The sequence below is a fragment of the Peromyscus maniculatus genome, chromosome 14 (assembly GCF_049852395.1).
Source record: "Peromyscus maniculatus bairdii isolate BWxNUB_F1_BW_parent chromosome 14, HU_Pman_BW_mat_3.1, whole genome shotgun sequence".
In the NCBI taxonomy this organism is placed as follows: Eukaryota; Metazoa; Chordata; class Mammalia; order Rodentia; family Cricetidae; genus Peromyscus; species Peromyscus maniculatus.
Window position 1 is genome coordinate 43186219 of NC_134865.1, and position 23172 is coordinate 43209390.

Consider the following 23172-nt stretch of genomic DNA (forward strand, 5'->3'; position numbering starts at 1 on the left):
TCAGCCTGCCTGAAAAAGAAAGGAAAGGTTTATTTTAGTAGACTCTTTCTGATAAGTCCAATGTGTGGGCGGGCCTTCTCAACAACAAACTATTTTCCCATGTCTGGCCTCTGATTTCCTATTGCTTTATGATACACACACACACACACACACACACACACACACACACACACACACACTTACCTTTTTTTTTTTTTGGTTTTTCAAGACAGGGTTTCTCTGTGTAGCTTTGCACTTTTCCTGAAACTCACTTGGTAGCCCAGGCTGGCCTCGAACTCACAGAGATCCGCCTGGCTCTGCCTCCCGAGTGCTGGGATTAAAGGCGTGCGCCACCACCGCCTGGCCATATTTTTTTAATTTATTCATTTTTTAAAATGAAAACTGAGTAATTGAAATAGTACAGTGGCCAGGCAGTGGTGGCCCACGCCTTTAATCCCAGCACTGAGGAGGCAGAGGCAGGCGGATCTCTGAGTTTGAGGCCAGCCTGGTCTACAGAGTTTGTTCTAGGGCAGCCAGGGCTACACAGAGAAACCCTGTCTCAAACCACCAACCAACCAACCACAAAAAGAAATAGTGCAGTGACTCGGAGTCTTCCAGGAATATTGTTTGTAGGTTATTCTTGTCGATGCTGGTGGATTAGTGACTTGGCTGGACCAAGTCTGGAATCTGAATTCTTTGTCTTGTGAACACACTCAAGTGTTGACTTTGTTAGTTTAGACTGTTAATGCTGTGAAACAGATTGTCCTACTTTGTTACGTGTGTGTTCTCTTCCTGCTTGTGCAGAGCATCCCAGTCAGCCACCTGTGAGAGGCTCAGATCTCCTTTGGTCTTTCCTGGGCAAGCACAGCCTCTGTGAGCACAGGGTCCTCCAGAGCCCCAGAAGTCTGGTGAACTTATCAGTGCTTCACTAGGATGTCTCATTACCTAGATTGAAAATGTTTACTGGCCACAGTCTTGTCTGCTTCAGTTGCTGTCACTGAGCTATTTGGGGTGGCTGGGGTATCACACAGTTGTCTCTGTTGTTCAGAACCCTGAGGAAAGCTGCACAACTTTCAGCCCAGTGTGATTGGCTATACAATGGTAAACTCTGTAAACTGGATGGCCGACCCCCACAGAAACTCCAGACCTGTTTTTCTCTTTTCTGTGGGGTGGAATTAATTGTTTTCATGGCTACAAAGTTGGGAAAGGACTCTTAAGAATGGGTGAGTTTAAAACAAATGTGTAAGCTAGACATGGAGATACACACAATTAATCCCAGCATCCGGGCGGAGGCTGGTGGATCTCTCTGAGTTCAAGGCCAGCCTGATCTCCATAGCGAGAGTTCCAGGATAGCCAGAGCTAGATAGTTAGACCCTGTTTTAAAAAACCACATGTGTACAGCTTGCTCCTCTGACTCAGAATCGCCTGTTTTGCTTTGATAAATTCTCCTCAGGTTGTTGTAACCCTTTCATTTCTGGAGTTTTGAAAGGAAAAAGGTGCTTCAAACGCTCCTTCTCCACTGTTCTGTAAGTGCATCTGGATCTTGGCTTCTTGTAAGCAGACCATTTTCTGCTTTTTTCCCTGATGCACATATGTATTTCTGATCAACATTTTCTTTATTATGTTTATAATATAACTGATTAATTAATTTATTTTAATACAATACTATTTAGTAATGCACACCTCAGAGTGTGTCAGATGTCATCAGATGTTTTCTGCACTAGAAAGCTGGCTCAGTGGTTAAGAGCACTGGCTGCTCTCACAGAGGACCTGAGTTCAGTTCCAAGCACCCACATGGCGGCTCACAGCTGCCTGTAGCTCCAAGTCCAGGAGATGAAATACTCTCCCGACCTCCCGAGGCACCAGGCACCCTGTGGTGCACAGATACCCATGCAGGCAGAAAGCCATGTGTATAAAATGCTTACTGAGCTTATGTCAACTTAGGACTTTTTTTCTTATCTTTTGTAGCATTGAAACTCTACGTTCACAGAGAACGTTTCCTTCCTCTGAAGAGCTAGGAACAGCTGAAGTAGCTATGCAAAAGTATAATGATGATGTTCATGATCTCGGCCAGAAGAAGAAACAGACAAATGACCTGCTCCAGGTAAAGTAGGAATAGTGTTCAAATCCATGGTCATAAGGTAAAGATTAGGAAGAGCTAGGGATGTAGATCGGTTAGGCAGAGTGGTTGCCTGGCGTGCCTGAAGCTGGATGCAGTTGGTCATGTTGGCACATGCTTGCAATCCCAGCACTGTGGGGGTAGATGCAGGAGAATCAGAAGTTCAAGGTCATCCTGACCTGCAGATTCTGTCTCAAAAACAAACACATAATGTATACTGTAGTGTGTATGAATATACATCTAGTAAAATGGAATAATAATGCAAGCAAACAGAATAAAAAAAAAACCAGTAAAACAGAAATCAGAAAGGATGAAAATAAAGCACTTAAAACTTGGCAGTCAGATCTGTTCTCTTTACAAAATAATTTTCAGAAGTCTCTACTAAATGATTTCTTCTTAGCACTCTGGCCAGACCTGTGCCACTGACCATTTCCTATTTTCCAACCTTTTTTCTTTCTTTTCTTCTTTTGAGGTCATTTTAGTACATAGCCCTTGATGACCTAGGAGTTGCCTTTAAACCAGATTGGCTTCAAACTTCTCGATCCTCCCTTCTCTGCTGAGCGCAGATCTGTGATGGCAGTCTGCCGCCACACCTGCCCTGCCTTTCTGGCTAGGAAAGGAACATAAGGCAGAGTGAAGGGCGTGGACAGCTTGTCTGTCCGTCCAGTCCACTGTGTCTGGAGCAGCTCACTCTTGATTTTGTTCTGCTCTCTTCACCAGTAGAGCTTTCATTGATGGTCAGGTGACCTGGCACTGCCCTGGATTTCCTGTCTGTATTGCATATAATATTTGTAATAATTTCTTTACGTGGAAAACAAACCAAAGAATCCCAAGTGTACAGTAACTTTTCATATGGACAAACTGAACCCTAGATAGACTATGTTGATTCTAGTGTGTGATCACAACAATGTACTAGCTAGCTCTTCTTGCATTAAATACTTATTTTTTTGTGTATGTGTGTGTGTGTGGGGGGGGCACATGTGTCAGATGTGTGTGAGTGCCCAAGGAAACCAGAAGAGTGTGTTAGGTCCTGGACCTGGAGTCACAGGTGCTGGCGAACCCCCCCCCCCCCCCCCCCCCCCGCCTCCCCGAGTGCCGGCAAATGAGCCCTGGTCCTGGAAGAGCAGTGGGCCCTGCTAACTGTGCCTGTTCTCCAGCCTTCCTTCTTTAGAGTAAGATCAATGTGAGTTTAACATAGTCAGTTTTCTGCCTTCTGCTTTCTTTTAAGGTAAAACAATCCCCAGTTATCTTGAAGTTTTCAGATCTTCCACAGAATCCTGTTAAGCTTCAGACAACGAATACACGATCTGTCTTGAAAGATGCTGAGAAGATTTTGAGAGGAGTACAAAACAATAAAAAAGTGCTAGAAGAAAACCTGGAAGCTATTATCCGTGCAAAGGATGGAGCTGCTGTGTATTCATTTATCAATGCTTTATCTACCAATAGGTGAGACAGGACGTGGGCATCACAGAGCTATTTATGAAGCTGCCAGACCTGCTTACTAACTTTCTGTTTTAAAGATTCATTTATGTGTAGGAGTGTTTTACCTGCGTGTATGTGTATAAACCTTGTGTGTGCCCAGATCCCATAGAGTTCAGAAGAGGGATCTGCTGGAGCTGGACTTAGGGATGGTTGTGAGTGCTGGGACCCAAACCCAAGTGTTCTCTCCAGCCCCACAGGTCTACTTTCTGATTTCTTCCCTAAGCACTCACGGTGCTTACTGTGTTTTCATGTTTGGGAAAGGGCGTTACTGCCCCTGAAGATGTGGGACCTGTTGTGGATAGACATGGAGGTGCTGGGTTTGACTGATTGTGATTTTCCATTTCCTTTTCCCTCCTCCTGATATTTCTCTTCTTCACAAACATTTTCCTTCTAACATTCATGAAGGCTGATACCGTGACTTTTTGTTGTCTCAGAAAGGGTATTGGGTTATACACTAGCGTTAAAATTAGACTAGACTCATCTGATCCTGGTCCTGTTCTCAGTATATTTAGGTGATTTAAGAACATTTCTTTTTCCTTTTTGTAGGGAGATGTCAGAGAAAATTAGGATCAGAAAGAAAGTAGATGACTGGATTAAAATCATTTCAGCAGAAATCCAGGTATGTCATGAAAAAAAAATGAAATCAAGTCATTTGCTTTGACTTGGAAAATCAAGGCTTTTGCTCTGAATACAGCATAAATTCCAGGTTTTTGATAGGCCTTTTCTCAGAATAGTTACCATACATAAGTCCACTTACGATGTTTTGTTTCTTTTTGCAGTGCTGAGGTCTGAACCTAGGGCCTGTCTCACGCTAAGCCTGTGCTGTCCCATTGAACTACATCCCTTACTTGGTTTTTACTTTTTTTTTTTTTTTTTTTTGGTTTTTCGAGACAGGGTTTCTCTGTGTAGCTTTGCGCCTTTCCTGGGACTCACTTGGTAGCCCAGGCTGGCCTCGAACTCACAGAGATCCTCCCGAGTGCTGGGATTAAAGGTGTGCGCCACCACCGCCCGGCGGTTTTTACTTTTTAAAAAAAATAAAGAGTTATGTTTGTTTATGTGTGTATGTGTTCGTGTCTATGTGGCTAAATGCCAAATGTGTGCAGGGGCCCACAGAGGTCAAAAGAGGGTGTTGGGTGCCCTGGATGTGGAATGACAGGTGATTATGAGCTGCCCAGTTTGGGTGCTGGGAACCGAACTCAGGTTCTTTAGACGCCCATCAAGGGCTCTTACCACTGTATCATCCTTCTAGCCTCCACTGTGGACTCTCTGAATTGGTGACAGTTTCCCAGGCTTGAACTCAAAGTAGCCTAGGAAGGCCTTGCACTTGAGATCTGTGGAGATGATAGACATGTGCCTCCAGGTCTGGCTCATGATTCTTTTTTTCCCTTTTTGGTTTTTTGAGACAGGGTTTCTCTGTGTAGCTTTTGGAGCCTGGAACTCACTTTGTAGACCAGGCTGGCCTCTAACAGATCCACCTGCCTCTGCCTCCCAAGTACTGGGATTAAAGGCATACGCCACCACCGCCTGGCACATGATTCTTTTGTTTGTGGTGTTTTTTGGCTTGTTATTTGGTTTTTTTGAGAACTGATCAGCTCTGGCTGTCCTGGTGCTCACTGTGTAGACTAAGTCAGCCTCATACTGATAAAGTCCACCTACTTCTGCCTCCTGAGTGCTGGGACTAAAGGTGTTATCACCACACCTGACCTGCTTTATAATTTTTAATTTCACTGACATTCTTTACATTTACTTATTGGCGTGCATAGTTTTATTTACTAAACTCTTTGTTATTCTTACAAATTTTATTTGTCTCCTTTGTGCCAAATTGTTAGACAATAAATGAAATATGAGAAATAGGAAAGAAAATTTGGCAAAAACAGAAAACAAACTTCTACTTGCAATGCTGTTCAAGACAGCAGATTGACGAGTCCTCTTAGGTAAACTCACCAAAGTCACTAAAGCATAGACATGTCAGTTCCAAGGGGAATCTTTCTCACACCCATGAAGGGCACAGCGTGTCTTCAGACATCAAAAAGTCTCCTAAGTGTTGTGTATTTGAAGTGTAGACCAGACAGGGTAACCATTACTTTTATCTTGGAATGCAAGCAACTGTTCTCCAGTTTTGTGTGCTTGTGTGTTACAGTGGTGTCTCCTGAGTGTAGGAGCTGTAGGCATGTACTGCTGTGCCTAGTGTCTTTTAGTTTTTTTGTTCATTTTTTCTGAAAGTTTTTTTTATGTGTAAGTTAATATTCTTCATTTTTAAAGCATTTAGAAGTACTAAACAATGTTTATATAAAAATAAATTTTAATATTTTATTGTGTGAAAGTATTGCTGTTTGCTTTGGCTTAAGTAATTTTAATTTTCTTTGCTTTAGGATGAATTTTCGAGAAAAGATTATGAACAAAAGCGATTTGATCCAAAGAATCAATGGAACAAGCAAGCTCTGACTATGAGTAGAGATATTAAAGTCAACACACAAGACAGAGCAGCGAACAGATCTGTCATTCCAAGAAGACATGGTCAAAAGCCAGTGCAGGAGCAGTCTAGAGGTGTACCCGTAAAGAGCTTTCCGACCTCAGGTTCACAGAAAGAGAGGAAAGAAGTGAGCTCCTTCTCTGGCTTTGTGTTTAGATGCCACACTGTACTGCTCTTCCTCAAAGATGGAGATAATGACATGGCTATGAAAAAACTTTAAACTATGTAGAGCTCTACAAACTAGACCAGATTTGTACCGTAAGACTTTCCACCTGCAATGTGGAAACCCACACAAAATCTGTGCTTTCCTTCTTCTTAGTTCTTTTATGTTGGTTTGTTTTTAAAAATAATTTACTTTTATTTTATGAGCATTGATTAGTGTTTTGCCTGCATTTATGTCTGTGTGAGGGTGTCAGATCCTCTGGAACTGCAGTTACAGACAGTTGTGAGCTGCCATTGGGTGCTGGGAATTGAACCCGGGTCCTCTGGAAGAACATCCAGCACCTGACCTGTGAAGCAATCTTTCCAGCCCCACTCTTTTCTGCTTTTTGTTTCTTAAGAGACAGGGTCTTCTGTGTTACCCGGGCTAGCCTCAAGCTCAAGCAGTCTTCCCACCTTAGCCCCCAACAGGCTGGGCAGACAGGCACACGGTGCCATGCCCAGCTGTGCCCAGCTGTGGAGCTCTTACTTAGAATCACAGTATATAGTATGTCTGACTAGAGATTATTCAGCTGCCTGTTACTAGTCAGATCCATGTTACTAAAAAGCATGTTCTATCTTTTTGTGTGTGCTCTATTTTAAACTTAAAAAAGTACTTGTAGTGCCTAATGAGTGCAATGGGGCTGGGTACTAGGTGCTTGGAGGGCTTTTCTTTACTGCTCTAACTGGGTATTAATGCTTTTTGTGCTAAGATGGGTTATTGAGCAGAGAAGGGTCTAATTTAATGCTTGGCTCTAGTTTTTTTTTTTTTTTTTTTTTGGTTTTTTTTTTTTTTTTTTTTTTTTGGTTTTTCGAGACAGGGTTTCTCTGTGTAGCTTTGCGCCTTTCCTGGAACTCACTTGGTAGCCCAGGCTGGCCTTGAACTCACAGAGATCCGCCTGGCTCTGCCTCCCGAGTGCTGGGATTAAAGGCGTGCGCCGCCGCCGCCGCACCCGGCTTGGCTCTAGTTCTTAATAAATGCTGCATTTCTATAGCATTCTGAGATTTATTTATGTATTTTATATATATGGGTGTTTTGTTTGGATGTATGTCTGTACACCAGAAGAGAACTTCAGATCCCCTAGGACTACAGTCATAGATGGTTGTGAGGTACCAGGAATTGAACCAGGCTCCTCTTACAGAGGAGCCTGTTTTCTTAACCACTGAGCCATCTCTCCAGTCCATTTCTGTGACATTTTGATTGTGGTTGAAAGTGGAGCTGGGAGTGTATAAAGTCATTTAAAGACTGTTTATTGTATTTAAGCATAATAACTATGTAAAATGTGATTAAACATTAAAATCTGAAAATATACATAGTAATGTAAGAACTTTTATGTTTCCTAGGTGGAAGATTTTACTATTTTTATAGTAATGTTAACATTTTTTTGCATGTTTTTCGTAGGGTCTCCTGAAGTCAACCACAGTTTTACAAGACGAGGATTATATGTTACAAATATATGGGAAGCCAGTTTATCAGGGCCATCGCAGCACTCTTAAAAAGGGACCATATCTCAGATTCAGTTCTCCATCTCCTAAGGCCAGACCACAGAGACCAAAAGTGATAGAGCGAGTCAAAGGTGAGGAAGCTCATTGGTTGTGTTTTACTGCATTGTTTACAGAATGAACTTCATACATAACGGTGCTTTTTATCTGTTAGCTCTGCACACAGCTCCACATCTGGTGTCCAGGGCAGGAGAAGAAGAAACAGCAGAGCTCCAGTATCAGCATCTGCTGATTGCTAGTGAAGCGTGTTCGTGGGCATGTTTGTGCTTTTGTTACCAAAGAGCCTTAGCCGACAAAGATGATGGATTTTTTCCCCCGGCTTTTAATTAAATCAGAACATTTTCGTTTATTACTGTGTGTTCTGACTCATGTCAGCCAGTCCATTGGTACATTTGAATATGACTCACTTAACTACTGACTCTGTTCATTTGGGTTACATTTTCAAGTGTCTCACCTTACATCTTAGACATTAATAAGCTTCGCCGACAGTATAATTAGTGGGTGCTGGCCCACGTCCTTTCCCTTCTGGAGGTGGAGCTGTGGCCGTGTTCAGTTCTCTTCCCTTTGTGAATGCTGGCTGATCAAATTGTTGATCCACTTTGCTGTAAATCCTACTCATACTATTTTTAAAGGCATGCAACTTAGGATATTTACCCTAATATTTCTCTTACACATTGGAGATTTATTGTTCAAATTATATTTGGTATTTTGAAAACCTTTCTAAAACAATAGCTTAAGGTTTTAAAACACTTCAGATCCTCAAATAATGTTTTTTTCAATAAGCCTTTTAAGATAAAAGTGAGTGAGAGCCAGTGGACACAGTGTGCGTCCTTGGGCTTGTTACCTGCCCTGTGGACACAGTGTGTGTCCTTGGGCTTGTTACCTGCTCTTTTTCCTCTCCGTGGGGGAAAAAGAAATTCATCTTCTCTAGAGAGACACATAATAAAAACTTGAAGTTTTATGTTTATTTGGTTTTTTTTTGGAAACCAGATCTCTATGTAGCCATAGCTGTCCTAAATCTCACTATGTAGACCACTCAGCTTTAAACTCACAGAGATCTGCCTGCCTCTGACTCTCAAGTGCTGGAATTGAAGATGTGTTTCCCCATATCTGTTTTTTTTTTTAAGATTTGTTTTTATTTATGTATGTTTGTGGTGTGCCCATGGAAGCCAGAAGAGGGCGCCGGATCCCCTGGAACTGTAACTACAGGTGGTTGGATTGTGAGCCACCCAATGTGTATGCTGGGAACCGAACTCAGGTCCTCTAGAAGAGCAGCAATCACTCTCAATCCCTGAGCCATCTCTCCACCCCCTCAATCATTAATTCATCCATTCATTCATTAATTCATTTATTTATTTTGGTTTTTCAAGACAGGATTTCTTTTTCTGTGTAATTTTGGAGCCTGTCCTCTGTAGCCCAGGCTGGCCTTGAACTCGCAGAGATCCGCCTGGCTTTGCCTTCGAGTCTGGGATTAAAGTCACGTGCCACCACTGCCAGCTCAATTTTTTTGTAATTTTTAGAGGTAGGGCTCTTGATATTGTAGCCCTGGCTGTCCTCAAACTAATGGCAGTCTTTGTGCCTCAGCCTCCTGGTCCTGGGCTACTAGTCCTGACAAATTGAAAGATTTTGATAATTGAGAATGTAACATCTGTATAGATCTACATAATAGAGATCGAAAAATACGCAATAACATTAACTTCTATAAGGCTTAAATAAGTATCGAATTAGATTAACTATACATAGTTTTAAAGGATAAAGGCTGGTTATTTAGAATCATGTAATGAGTAAAGGTGTAATGAGAGAATGGGGGAAATCCTATTCTAAAAATGATCATTAACTTTCTTTTATTGTGAAGGGAAATTCTTCAAAATCTTTATTGAACTTTTTAAAAATTACTGTATTATATACAGTAGCTCTCTATCCAAGTGTATCGGGGCCAGGCAACTGAGGTCTGCAGGTGAGCTGCCTGGTTTTTGCTTGAAGTAAATTTTTATTTGAGCATAGCCACACTCATTTATAACCCATGGCTACTTTCCCATTACATCAGCAGAGGTGAATAGTTGCAGTTGAGATTACATGGCCAGGTAGACCACAGTGATTCCTGTCAGGCCATTCAATAAGTTTGCAAACCTCTGGCCTATGCGGTGGTTTTGTTTTGTCTAATTTTTTCTTTTTTAAGATTTAATAAGTATACAGTATTTTGCCTACATGCCAGAAGAAGGCACCAGACTGAATTACAGATGGTTGTGAGCCACCCCGTGGTTGCTGGGAATTGAACTCAGGACCTCTGGAAGAGCAGCCAGTGCTCTTAACCTCTGAGCCATCTCTCCAGCCCCTATGTAGTGTTTCTACTTGAGACCTTATAAACATATTAAATTGAATAAAATCTTGCTGAAAAAAAAAGGTTGTATTTCTAGGTGGCTGGTTAACAGATACTTGTCATATTAAATGTCTGCTACTGATGGTCATTCCAGGCACTAAAGTCAAGTCAGCAAGAACACAAACTGACTTTTATACAGCGAAACCTGTGAAAGTGGATTCTAAAGTGCATCAGCCCATCACCACACTTCCTCACGGCGACCAGCAGTATCTGTTCAGCCCAAGCAGGGAAATGCCTACTGTCTCGGGTACCCTGGAAGGTCACCTAATTCCAATGGCGATTCTTTTAGGTAAGGAATGGTAAATACGCGGCAGCAGAGAAGGGGAAGGGCTCATTGCTGATCATCAGTAAGTCACCTACTTCCTTATGTCTGGGGAGAGCCTCAGAATGTAGCTTCTGCAGCGACAGTGGTCTCTTAAACACTGAGTTCTCACCATAATCTTACTCACAGGAAATATTCTCTTGGGGTTTTGCTGTAGATAACACAATTGACATGTCACTGGCGTGAGCAATAATTCAAGAAGTCAAGTTTGTTTTTATATTGTAAGTGTCAGGAGAGATACTTTAAAGCGCTTTTCTGTACTTTTGAGCCAGGTTACGATAAATAGAAGCTAGGCGGTCATATGTTCTAGGTGAATAGTTGGTTATTTCCTTATATGAGGTCTTTATTTATGAGTTATCCTATTAAAAGTGGGGCAGATCTGCTGGTGTGACATCACATACCTTACTCAAGAACAAAAGGCATGAAAACTACATGTCTGTGGGTGCTTGGAGTAGAACCCCCAAATACTAAGCAGCAAGTGCTCTTAACCACTCACTGAGCCATCTCTTCAACCCTAAATACATTTTTAAAATAGATGTGTATTTTTATTTGTGTGTTTGTGTGTGTTCCTGTATGAATTTATGTGCATCATGCATATGCAGATACCAGTGAAGGCCAGAGGGCATTCTGTCCCCTGGAACTGACATTATATAAGTAGGTGGTTATCAGCCATCTGGAATGGGTGCTGGGAACGGACCTGCTCCTCTAAAAGAGCAGCATGTGCTCTGAACTTCTGAGGCATCTCTTTAGCCCTTATGTCTGTATATACCACATAACACACATACATATATTTGGACATCAGAGATACTTTTATGAGTTAGTATGTCAACTTGCTGACTAATCCCTGTTCAGACCTTTAAGTAATAGAAAGCTAAAACTTTTGAAGCCTAAGCATTTGTGGATATTCACTCCATTTTAATCCTTGTATAAAACACTTGGTAACAGATCACTTTTATAGATAAAAATGAGCTATCAGGAGTCTGTCCAAAGCTACACGGCTGGAGTGGAACAATTCAAATGCAAGCAGTCTGGCTTTGGAGTGTTTTTAGTAGGTACGTTGTACTGTCGGCCATTTTTAAAAATAAACTTAAGTTTATCAGACCCAAAGTCTATATATCTCAGTTAGAATAGCTGTTCGAAAGCTGTGGTGCTTCATGTTCAGTTATATACTTTGAATATCAAATATATTTTTGGGCGTTTATCCGCCACTGAAAACAAAAAACTCATGACAGGGCTAGAACTGGAAAAACAATTGTTTTCTGTTCTCTTTCATAGCTTGTGTCCATAACCTGTGTCCAGCTCTTTCTCATGCCCTAGTACTTAGGCTTTTTTGTTCTCTAAATGCTATCCTGTACCCATGTGTCCGTTTGTTTACATATGTGCATATGTTATTGGCTAGATCCGGCATCTGAGGGAGAACATGCAGTTTTTTTTCCTGAGATAGGGTGACCTTGCTAAATACTATACATTTATTTATAATTTTCATGAAAATTTTGTAATTATATTTTTCTTCAGAGCTGAATAGTATTCCATTTTATATGTGTACCAAACTTCCACTGTCCGTTTGTCTGTTGATGAACAGCTGGGTTGGTCGCACTTTGCCGGAGTGAATAGAGCAGCAGAAACCACACGGTGCAAACCCCTGTTAAGGGATGGAGTTCCTTGGGTGTATGTGGGGAGTGAAGTAGAGGGCCGTATGGTAGTTCTCCTTGTGATTGTTTGCGAAATCTTCGAGCTGATTTCCACAATGGCTGTATTAATCTGCGCCCCACTGCCAGTGGATGTGGGTTTCTTTCCAGCCAGCATTTGTTGCCAGATTTGTTGATGAGAGCCATTCTGACCGGGGTGAGGTGGTATCACAAAGTAGTTTTAATTTGCATTTCCCTGATGGCTAGAGATATTGAATACTTTAAAAATATTTATCAATCATTTGTGGGTTTTTTTTTTTTTTTTTTTTAAACTATTTAGTTCATTTCCTATTTGTTGACTAGAGGTTTTATTTCCTTGACTAGCAGTTTTATTTCCTTGGTGTTTCTTTTCTGCAGTCCCTTGTAAACGCTGGCTGTCAGCCCCTTGTCTGAAGAGTGGCTGGTCAGATGTCCTCCCGTGCCGGGGGCTGTCCGTGTTTCCTTAGCTGAACAGAAACTTGATTTTCAAGTCATCCTGTCTGTAGATACTTGGGGTTAGTTCCTGTTCTGTTGGTTCTCAATTGAGAAGGTTCTAGCTGAGCCAGGTGTGGTGGCTCATGCCTCATGCCAATCCTAGCACTCGGGAGGCAGAGGCAGTCAGATCTCTGTGAGTTCAAGGCCAGCCTGGTCTTCCAGGACAGCCAAGGCTGTTAGAGCAATCTTGTCTGGAAAAACAAACAAAAATGTTCTACCTACCACAGTATCTTGAAGGGTAACCTCTGTGTTTTCTTCTAGAAGTTGTAGTATTTTAGGCTTTAAATGAAGTCTTTGATCCATTTTGGAATTTATTTTCGTATAAGGTGAAAAATAGGAATCTGATTCCATCCTCTGCGGGTAGAAACCCAGCTGTACCAGCACCATTTGTTGAACAGGCTTTTTCCCAGTGGACAGCTTTGCTTCCCTTGTTAAAAATTAAGTGAGCTTGGTCATTTTATTTCCGGGTCCTCTCTTTTATTCTGTTGGTCTGTCTGTTTTTATGCCAGGATCAGAATGTCTCTGTCACTGTGGCTCTGTGTAGTATAGTTTGAGATTGGATACTGTAATAGCTCCACAGTGTTCCTACTTTATAGGATCGCTTTGTCTATCCATGGTCTTTTGTAGTTACAAATGAGTTCTTGCATTGCCTTTTCTAAACTTGTGAAATATGACATTAGAATTTGGATAGGTGTTGCATTAAATCTGAAAATGAATTTTGGTAGTATAGTCATTTTCACAATATTAATTCTGCCAATCGAGGAGCATGGATCGTCTTTCTGTCATCTGGTATCTTCTATAATTTTCTTTCTTCATATCTGAAAGCTTTAGTTGTAGAGGTCTTTCACTTCTTTGATTAAATATATTACTAACACATAAAGTTTTAGAGTTATTTTGAGTGAAGTATTTTTCCTGATTTCTTTGAGAGTACACAGTTAGTATAAATAAAAACTACATTTTATTTTATTTATTTTTTAAGATTTATTTATTTATTATATATACAGTATTCTGTTTGCATGTATCCCTGCATGCCCGAAGAGGGCACCAGATCTCATTACAGATGGTTGTGAGCCACCATGTGGTTGCTGGGAATTGAACTCAGGATCTCTGGAAGAATAGCCTGTGCTCTTAACCTCTGAGCCATCTCTCCAGCCCTACATTTTTTTTTTATTTACTTGTTGAGATGGGGTCTCACACTAGCCCATACTGACTTTGAATTCAATATGTAGTCTAAGCTGGCCTCAGACTTAGAGCAATCCTCCTGCCTTAGCCATCTAAGTCCGGGGATTATGGGCATGTGCTGTGTCTTTGCAGTCTCAGGGTCTTAGACCTGACTGAGTCAGCAAGAGAATGAAGACAAGATAAACACAGATGATGGTATACAGAAAAGCTGGGATCCAGTGGACTGGGCTCTCTAGTGAAGAAACGTTTACACCTGGGAAGCTCACTGTTTATTTCATACGGTTGAACCGAGAGGCTGGGGTTATTGAATAGAGCTGAACATGGAGACGGTGTACATGCTTACAGATAAACAAGGAGACAGTCGGTTTAGTTAATCTTGACTGATTGGTTCGGTCTCTAGGGAAGGAAGCACCCAGGGGGCATGGCAGGAGAGAGCTGTGGTGGACATTTTCTCCACACACTATCTACATTTGCACCTGGATAAGGAGGGCGGTCTTGCTGTTCCTTGAGCCTAGCCAGGGCAGCGCTTTGCCATTTTCCCATGGGGCTGAGGCTTTGAGATCCTTGAAATGACTGTGCCCATGCCAACAGCACACATTCACTCAGGGCTTTGTCTGGGCCACTGGGCCCAGCTCCTTAAACTTTGCTTTGAAATGTAAAAAAAAATGTAGGATTTTTGAGATGAAAACTGACAGTATAGAGCATCTGCTAATGTGTAGATACTACCGTTTATTTTAAGAATCAGCGTGTGAAATGGGAATTACATACAAATAACTAATTGCTGGCCACAGCTAATAGGCTTACGTGGTGAGCACATGGTGAAGAGAGGCGCTTGTGAGACTTTCCTTTTGTGTGGGAGAGCAGTCATAAAGATCCAGGCATTAAATTTGGTTGTCTGTGTGTCTTAGAAATAGTTCTCATTCTCTACCCTAAATTCACAGGACAAACCCAAAGTAATAGTGATTCCATACCACCTGCTGGAGTAATGGTAAACAAACCACACCCTGTAACTGTGACTACGTCCATTCCTCCGTCATCTCGGAAAGTAGAAGCTGGAGTCAAGAAACCTAATGTAGCAGTTGTAGCAATGAAATCAGAGAAGAAGGATCCCCCTCAGCTCTCTGTACAGGTATGCCAGGGTGCACGAGCAGACCCTGATACAGCCGAAGTAACCAACTTAAACCATTAGTACTGAAAATTGATGACATAATTTTATGAAGACTTTGCTTTCATTAAGATTCCTTTATTACTGTAAAACTGTGATGCCATTATCCTTGTTCCACATCAAAGTGACCGGACAGTATTCTAAAGGGATGGTTGAACAGTGTACTATAAACTTTTAAAAAGCATTACTGTGCTGAGCTTTGTGGTACATGTAGTCTAAGCCTAGGAGACAGCCACAGGAGGATTGGCACAGGTTCAAGGCCAGCCTGATCTACCTAGCAAGTTTCTAGCTAGCTAGTCAGTTAGGTCTACACAGGGAGTCACTGCCTCAATAATAAACAAGTAAATAAATAACTAAATAAGCCAAAACATACAATAAAAGAAACAATAGAGTTAATGAAGGATGTGACTAATATAATCAGTACTTCAAATTTTATCCAATCATAAAACATGACAGTAAAAAGAACTCATTTTTATACACAAACTATTCAAGTTACCTGTTCTTCTCAATTTAATGTGAAATTTTAGTGAAATGCTAATTTTTAAAGCATGAGATTTTGTTTTCTTAAACTTTAGGATAATTTTTGATATCTGAAAGAATAAAGGGTTTAGAAAAATAGTTTTGTTATGAGCTGGGCATGGTGGCTTATTTGATCCACCATTTGAGAGGTAGAGGCTGAAAGGTCAGGAGTTCAAGGTCATCCTCAGCTATATAGAAAGTTCAAGGCCAGGCAGTGTAGTTTACTAGACTAGGGTAGTGGGATTTTAGAATTAGCTTTATTATTTAAAAAGAATGTAGAACATGATAGAGACTTGTTATGTTAATGAGAGTGGAATTCATATAAGTGAAATAATGTATGTTACATTTGGCTTAATGACATAAAAGATTAGTTTTAGACTCCAAATTCTTTTTTTTTTTTGTTTTTTTTGTTTTTTGTTTTTCGAGACAGGGTTTCTCTGTGTAGCTTTGCGCCTTTCCTGGAATTTGCTTTGGAGACCAGGCTGGCCTCGAATTCACAGAGATCTGCCTGTCTCTGCCTCCTGAGTGCTGGAATAAAGGTGTGCGCCACCACCGCCTGGCTAGACTCCAAATTCTTACTGTATAGCAAATAAGCTCCAAATTGGCCAGTCTAAATTATAAAATATAAAATCACAAAAATTTGAAGATATTGGACTTGGATAAAGCAAATACTTTAGATATAATTGGGAATCAAGATTTGAACTTAAAATCTAAAGGTTATACGTGTCAAAGGAATTTAAAAAGGAAAATAGTGCAGTGAGAACATAAAGATTCTGGTGAAGAATTTGTTTTTAAATGCAAAGTTATAAGAAAACATAGATCTAAATCCAGGTGTAATCCAACCCATGAATGAAAATCTACAAGAGGGTTAAATATAGTTTATTAACAAGGAAATTAAATGTAAGTTTTGCCTGTAACTAAGATAATGAAAATTAAAATAATGATAATAAACTCCCATTTAATGATTGCTATTGCAAAACTGCCAATTTCAGTTGAGGGATGGATAAAACTTAAAATTATGTTTTTTTTTTTTTTTTTTTTTTTTTTTTTTTTTTTTTTTTTTTTGGTTTTTCGAGACAGGGTTTCTCTGCGTAGTTTTGCGCCTTTCCTGGAGCTCACTTGGTAGCCCAGGCTGGCCTCGAACTCACAGAGATCCGCCTGCCTCTGCCTCCCGAGTGCTGGGATTAAAGGCGTGCGCCACCACCGCCCGGCAAAATTATGTTTTTAATGACATAAACAGAGATTGGATAGTACTTTGCCAATAATTACAAAGAATATTGAATATCTGTGCACTGTGGCCCAAAAAGTTCATCGAAATCTACTAACATGATGCAGTAATTCAAAGGTTGGGAAGAAAACACTGCATGTGTGAAGACATTGGGGTTTATTTTGTTGTTGTTGTGATCTGTGTGCAACAGTGCGGGGAACTGGCAATAAGGAATCTGATTAAATAATTAAGGAATGTATGGTCTTTGAAATGTTATGCAGTTATTTAAAATATGAAGTCTACAAAGAAGCAGGATAAGGTATTTATGACCTAATAATAATGAAAATCAGGACTGTGAACACTTATCTTGCTTAAATGGTTAGTAAACAGAAGAGTATAGGTCATAGAAATGAAGTTATCTTAAGACAGAATTTTGTGTTTTTAAATATTTTGTATAATTACTTTCATAATTCATACTGTCAGTTAGCCACAACAACAATTTTAAGGGCATGTTTTGCTGTCTGTTTTTGACAGTTATATTTAAGTCATAGTGATAAACAGAAAGCCTGGTGTTCTGTTCTGTTATAGATGTTACCTAGTGTGGATATTGATAGCATTTCGTACAGCAGTGTTGATGGGGTTTCCTCTCCGCCAAGTCCCAAAGAAGCCTCTCTTCCTCCATTGAACACCTGGATCCAGGTAGGTTTCAGAGTTCTTCTGTGTTGTTAACTGGTCCTCCATGCCGAGCCCTTATCATATAACATATTAGGGTGGGTGTGGTGGCCCACACTTTTAATCCCAGCACTTGGGAGGCAGAGGCAGACAGATCTCTGTGAGTTTGAGGCCAGCCTGGTCTGCATACTGAATTCCAGCCAGAGCTACATAATTCATAATATCTAACAATAATTTAGGTTTATAACAAATTGAAATGAGTGTCAAATTGTTTATAGATTTCTAAGAAAGTTGGTTTGAGATCTTCATAAATATTCAGAATATGGTAATAACATACTAATTGTGAGACTTAACAGGTGAAGAATTTCTATGACTTTGATAATATTTGATTTATATGAAAACTATAAATTAGAAGGGTTTTTTATACATTTACTTATTGTGTATGTGTCTGTATGTATATGTGCACGCGCGCATGTGCATGTGTGTGCATGCCACAGTGCACATGTGGAAGTCAGAGGACAGCTAGTAGAGAGTGTTTTCTCCTTCCACCATGTGTGGGTTTTGGGGATAAAACTTGGTCATCACACTTGATGCCTTTACCCATCTGGAATTTGAATTTTAATATTGACAAGTAGTGTTTATATTTTAAGGTATTAAAATTCTCAAAAATATGCATTTTTCTTATATTAATTTGCTTCTGAATAATTATATCATGACTTGTATTACAACAAAATGGCACTGTAACCTATCCCTGGCCTTATCTACTATAGCAAACTGATCATTGAGTTTAGAATTTTTAAAAGTATCAAAAAGTGTTGGGTGTGATGTCAGAGCCAGGCAGGTCTCTGGGAGTTCGAGGTCAGCTACACAAGGGCTATGTGGTGAGACCCTGTCTCAAACACAGAAAACAAACAAACAAACAAACAAACAAGCAAACAAATTTCTAACAGAACAAAAGTCAGACATCAGCTAGGCACAGTGGCGTGCACCTTCAATCCCAACAGATGCAGGACACAGAGACAGGAAGATCTCTGTGAGTTTGAGGCCCTGATCTGCTTAGCCAGGGCCAAGACAGCCAGGGTAACAGTGAGACTCTGTATAAAGGGGGAAAAACAAAACTCCAAAGTCTTTCGAGATTATGAACACTGAAATAGAATTGAATCTAACTAAGTAACGTTTTATAAGTAATTTTGTTTTTCTCAGAAGTTTATTGGAACATGTATGATAACAAATAATATATTTTGGAGTCTGTATAATTCTGCTCTCAGCAAGAAACTGTTGTGGTTTTTAGTAATGATTTTATATAGCAAGGCCCAAATAGGTAACTTGAAGATAATTTTATTACTTTTATTAAAAAATTAAAGATTTATTTATTCATTTTAAAATTTATGTATATGTGCACCTGTGTGAGGTTTTATATGCACCAGGTCTGTGCAGGTGCCCATAGAGGCCAGAGGGCATTGGATTCCCTGAAACTTGAGTTATAGGCTGGTGTGAGCTGCCTGATGTGGGTGCTGTGAGCCAAGCCTGGTCTCTGCATGGGCAGCAAGTGTGCTTAACCACTGAGCCATCATTCCAATCCCAATTTCTTTCTAATGTAAGTTACAGTTTTAGGTGTGTGTGTGTGTGTGTGTGTGTGTGTGTGTGTGTGTGTGTGTGTGTGTGTGTGTGTATGCGATCCATGTGCATGGTTTGTGTAGCTGGGCACATGTAGGGGTCTGAAGACAACTCTCAGGAGTTGTTTCTCTCCTTCCAGTACGTGAGTCCCAGAAATGAAATACAGGTTGTCCAGTTTGGTGACAAGTACCAGCTAAAGTCCTGCTGAGCCATCTTGCTAGTCACGTTTTTCTTTACTTTAAACAGTTTGATCTGCTTCTGTCTGTTGTGAGTCTGTGAACGTGTATATTTACATAACCACACATGCAAGAGCTTTACTCGGCCTGTTGATGGTTGCCTTGAAGTTTGCCCTGGGGTCCTGGGGAGATGGCTCAGTGGGCAAGAGCACTGTGGCAGAGCCTGAGGACCTGAGTGTGATCTCAGGAACCCCCATAGAAGGAGAAACCGATTCCTGTAATTCTCCTTCGACCCTCCACATGGTCCACACCAGCTTTGGTGTCGTCATGGACACACACGAAATAAAATAAATGTCAAGTTTTAAGAATCTGTGTTTATCAGTGCAGTTTAAATGTCAGATTGGCATTTTTGTTTGTTTTTTCTTTTGAGACAGGGTCTCACTGTGGCCTAGACTCTTAGAACTCATTAAATAGCCCAACTTGGAACTCACAGTAATCCTCTTGCCATGGCCTCCTGATAATGCTTTTTTTTTTTTTTTAATATTTGTTATTGAAAGTAATTTTCTATAGTTCTTGAAATGATGAGATAATGGATTGAGAGAGGACTGACCTGGATTTTGTTTACTAATTAAATCAGTTCTGAATAGAATATCAAAATAATAGGCATATGAAATTATAGTATATGTGAAAATCTGATAAATTACATGTAAGTATTTTAAAATTGAAGGCTATAAAACTTTCTAAATATTTCCTTAGACTCCAAAGTTTCTGAAGGTGGATGAAGAAGAGGTGAATCTTCCAGGAACTAACTTTGATGAAGTCATTGATGTTGTTCAGGTAACAAAGCTTGAGACACAGGAAGTCATTGTCCCACAGATAGTTTTCCAGGTGGTCACATGTCTTTTGACTATCACAACTGTGTTGCAGGGCTTTGAGAATTTTTCTTTACTTTGATTTAAATTGACTTTAACTTTTAAATATGCTTATTTCAATTTCTTTTAAAGTTAGGAAGTGTTTTTCTGTAGTAAGTTTTGTCTTCAGGAACTATGATGGCCCACCATTTCCTGCCTAGAGCAACCTGCTGTCTTCATTTTTCTCGCCTTCCTTTCTCCGGTCTAGGACATTTAACTCCTGATTTCTGGAGGCAAAGTTCAGTTTATTCTGAGAAAAAAGTTATAGTCTAAAATCCAAGGAATACCCTGTATGGATGTCAGTTCTGAAAATGATGGAAATAATAAAAGAGGAGAGAAAGACGGAAAAAGTAAAATACATGAGAAAGGAGACACAAGATCAAGATTGTTGTAGTATTATGAGGTCATTTGGCATTCGCAATCAGCATTTCCTTGACTAACTCAGACTGACTTGTGAATGAAGTAAGGAGGGCTGGAGAAACGGCTGGAGAGAGCACTTGTTGCTCTTGCAGAGGACCTGAGGTCAGTTCTCAGTCACCCAAGGTGACTCACAGCCGCCTCTAACCCCAGCTGCAGAGGAGCCACCTCCTTCTTCCGACCTCTGCTGGCTCCTGTACACACGTGCCACACATACTTAAAGTCAGGCGCGCACACACACACACACACACACACACACACACACACACACATTCTTAAATAAACTCTTACTTTAGCGTATGCGTGGGTATGCATTGTATTCATGTACCAAGGCATGTTTTCTCATGTGAATGCTGCACAAGTGTGTTGAAGCTAGAAACCGTATTTGTCTTTATCTTCCTGATGTCCAGCGTGCTGTTGTTGTCTAATTGCTTTTCAGTGTACAAGTGAAAGAGGCAGTTATAGACTACTTAACAGGGGACTTGGGTCGAGTGGCAAGAGTTTCTCCTATTCTAGCTCTTCCACTCACTGCCTGAGGGAGTTGTTCCTCAGTAGGATATCGATGAGCTATGACATTTAAAGAGATGGGGTGTTTTTGAGATGCTTCTGTAATTATGGGTAAAATGATACCTGTGATTTGGGTCAAAGCGGTACATGAAAGAGGAAGTGGATGAGGTGGACCATTTAGGTGGCAATGTTGACCTTGAGTTGATAGTTGTTGAAGTTGGGGACCAGAGACATGTAATTCATATTATTTATATATAACACGTAGCAGCTAGTTGTTGTTTTGTTAATTTTTAAAGACTGGCATTTATCATAAGGAAAAGTTAAAAAAATTACAGAAATAACTTTGAGATATGATATGAATAATGAAAGAAATGTGTAAGATTATCTATATTTAAATGTAAATTTCACATTCTAATAGAATATTTGGGATTATCGGGTTTTTTTTTGTGATAACCAAGTTTAGAAATTTCTGGATATTTCATAATGTTTAATGCTAGAATCCCCAAGTTTTCTAGCTGTATGACTATATATAATGAATGAAATTTGAATTTTATTTTATGGTGTGTGTGTGATGATGTGGAATCAAACCCAGGGCCTCCTACATGGTGGCACCTGTTCTACCACTGAACCACACCCAGAGCCTGAACACGGAATTTAAAAAGACAAACAACTGTGTAAATGCATTTTCTCCAGTGTCGTGTATGATTGACGTCTGTGTTGTGATAAGTGTAGTGTGTGCACTATATTTAATGTCTTATCACCTAAGTAGAAAGGGTATTGGTTGGTTTGTAAATGTTGGTTAATTTAGATAGCTGAGTTCTTTGCCTATGCTTGGCACTGAATACGTGTTGAACAGATACATGAATATAATAGTTTGGTTTTTATGATGTTACCAGGAACAGGAACAGCGTGATGAAATCCCTGAATGCTCTGCACCAGTGTTGGAATTTAACAGAAGTGTTAAGGTCATTCCTACAGAATATAATGGTCCTTCTTTTCCTCCAGTAGTTCCTACGTTTCATCCCACTACTGATATTTTGGATAAAGTAATTGAGAGAAAAGAAACATTGGAAAATAGTTTAATTCAGTGGTAAGTTTATATTCCTGTTGGCATGCTTAGAATCAGAATAGCAGATATGAATGGAAGTGACTTAGAGGGATATTCTGTAGGAGTGAAAGATAGTGGACTGTTGATAAGTAAACAAGAGACACAGTGTAAGCCTGGCGGGTGAGACCTTAAAGTAAGTTTGCACTGATACGGAAATATGTATCAGGTTAGTAAGTGTATTTATCTCTGAATCGAGGATTATGAGTGAACCAATTTTTTTTTTTATTTTTTGTTTTTCAAGACAGGGTTTCTCTGTGTTACAGCTCTGGCTGTCCTAGAACTCAGAGATCCACCTGCTTCTGTCTCCCGAGTGCTGGGATTAATGGCATGCACCACCACCTCCTGTCTATGAGTGAACCGATTTTTAAAAACAATGTGAAAACCTTACCAAATTTTAAGAACAATTTAATTTTCTGAATTTTCCATAATGAACATCTATCATTCCTATAACAGTAATTTTTAATATGCGTATTAGCTGCGCCAAAGAACTATATTGAAAGATGTCTCCTCCTCTGTCCTCTTTTCTTTTCCTTTCACCTCCCTAACAAGGACCTTGGAAATAACATTTTTCTTTCTTTTTCAAGGAAAAGAACCCTTGGAAAGGGTTCTATCCTGCCTTGCAGTCTGTGTGTTTATGTTTTTGTTGAGAACAGGACTTTTTCTAGCATTTTTTTTTTTTTTTTAATAAAAGCACTTCATTCTTATTAACTCACAAGTAGAAACATCACAGGGCTAGTGTAAAGATGCTGTTAAGTAGAAACATCACATGGCTAGTGTAAGGATGCTGTTAAGTGCTTGCCCAGCCCCCAACTCTGCTCAGGGAACTTGATGGAGCTTTGATCGGATATGACTGCATGTGTGTGCTCTGAGTGAGAAACATACCTTTCAAGTACATGATACCCCACATAATCATTGACCCAAATTTTATGCTTAATTTGGGGGTGCGTGGGTTGCAGGAAGCTTTCTGTCAGGCTGGTATGAAAAGCTCTAAGTCAGTTTCATAGTCTGTGCCTAGGAGGGCATCCTGGGCTTGTCTTTGGCAGAAGAGACAAGTTCTTTTCCTTCGGGATGTC

General features: G+C 40.2%; 1 protein-coding gene across 8 annotated transcripts in view; it reads left to right on the plus strand.

Annotated features, from left to right (window-relative positions):
- The window catches only part of Kiaa0586 (KIAA0586 ortholog), a 107288-nt gene that overhangs the window by 26410 nt on the left and 57706 nt on the right, over positions 1 to 23172 (plus strand). For 7 of the 8 annotated variants that reach the window (XM_006990718.4, XM_042260757.2, XM_076550853.1 and 4 more), the window contains 10 exons: positions 1948 to 2083; positions 3327 to 3544; positions 4127 to 4199; positions 5953 to 6180; positions 7654 to 7828; positions 10229 to 10423; positions 14742 to 14929; positions 17280 to 17390; positions 19913 to 19993; positions 21888 to 22081. In XM_006990718.4, the coding sequence (XP_006990780.1) occupies positions 1948 to 2083; positions 3327 to 3544; positions 4127 to 4199; positions 5953 to 6180; positions 7654 to 7828; positions 10229 to 10423; positions 14742 to 14929; positions 17280 to 17390; positions 19913 to 19993; positions 21888 to 22081 (1599 nt within the window). The remainder of the gene's footprint in view (positions 1 to 1947; positions 2084 to 3326; positions 3545 to 4126; positions 4200 to 5952; positions 6181 to 7653; positions 7829 to 10228; positions 10424 to 14741; positions 14930 to 17279; positions 17391 to 19912; positions 19994 to 21887; positions 22082 to 23172) is intronic. The other variant, XM_076550850.1, reaches the window with a different exon arrangement.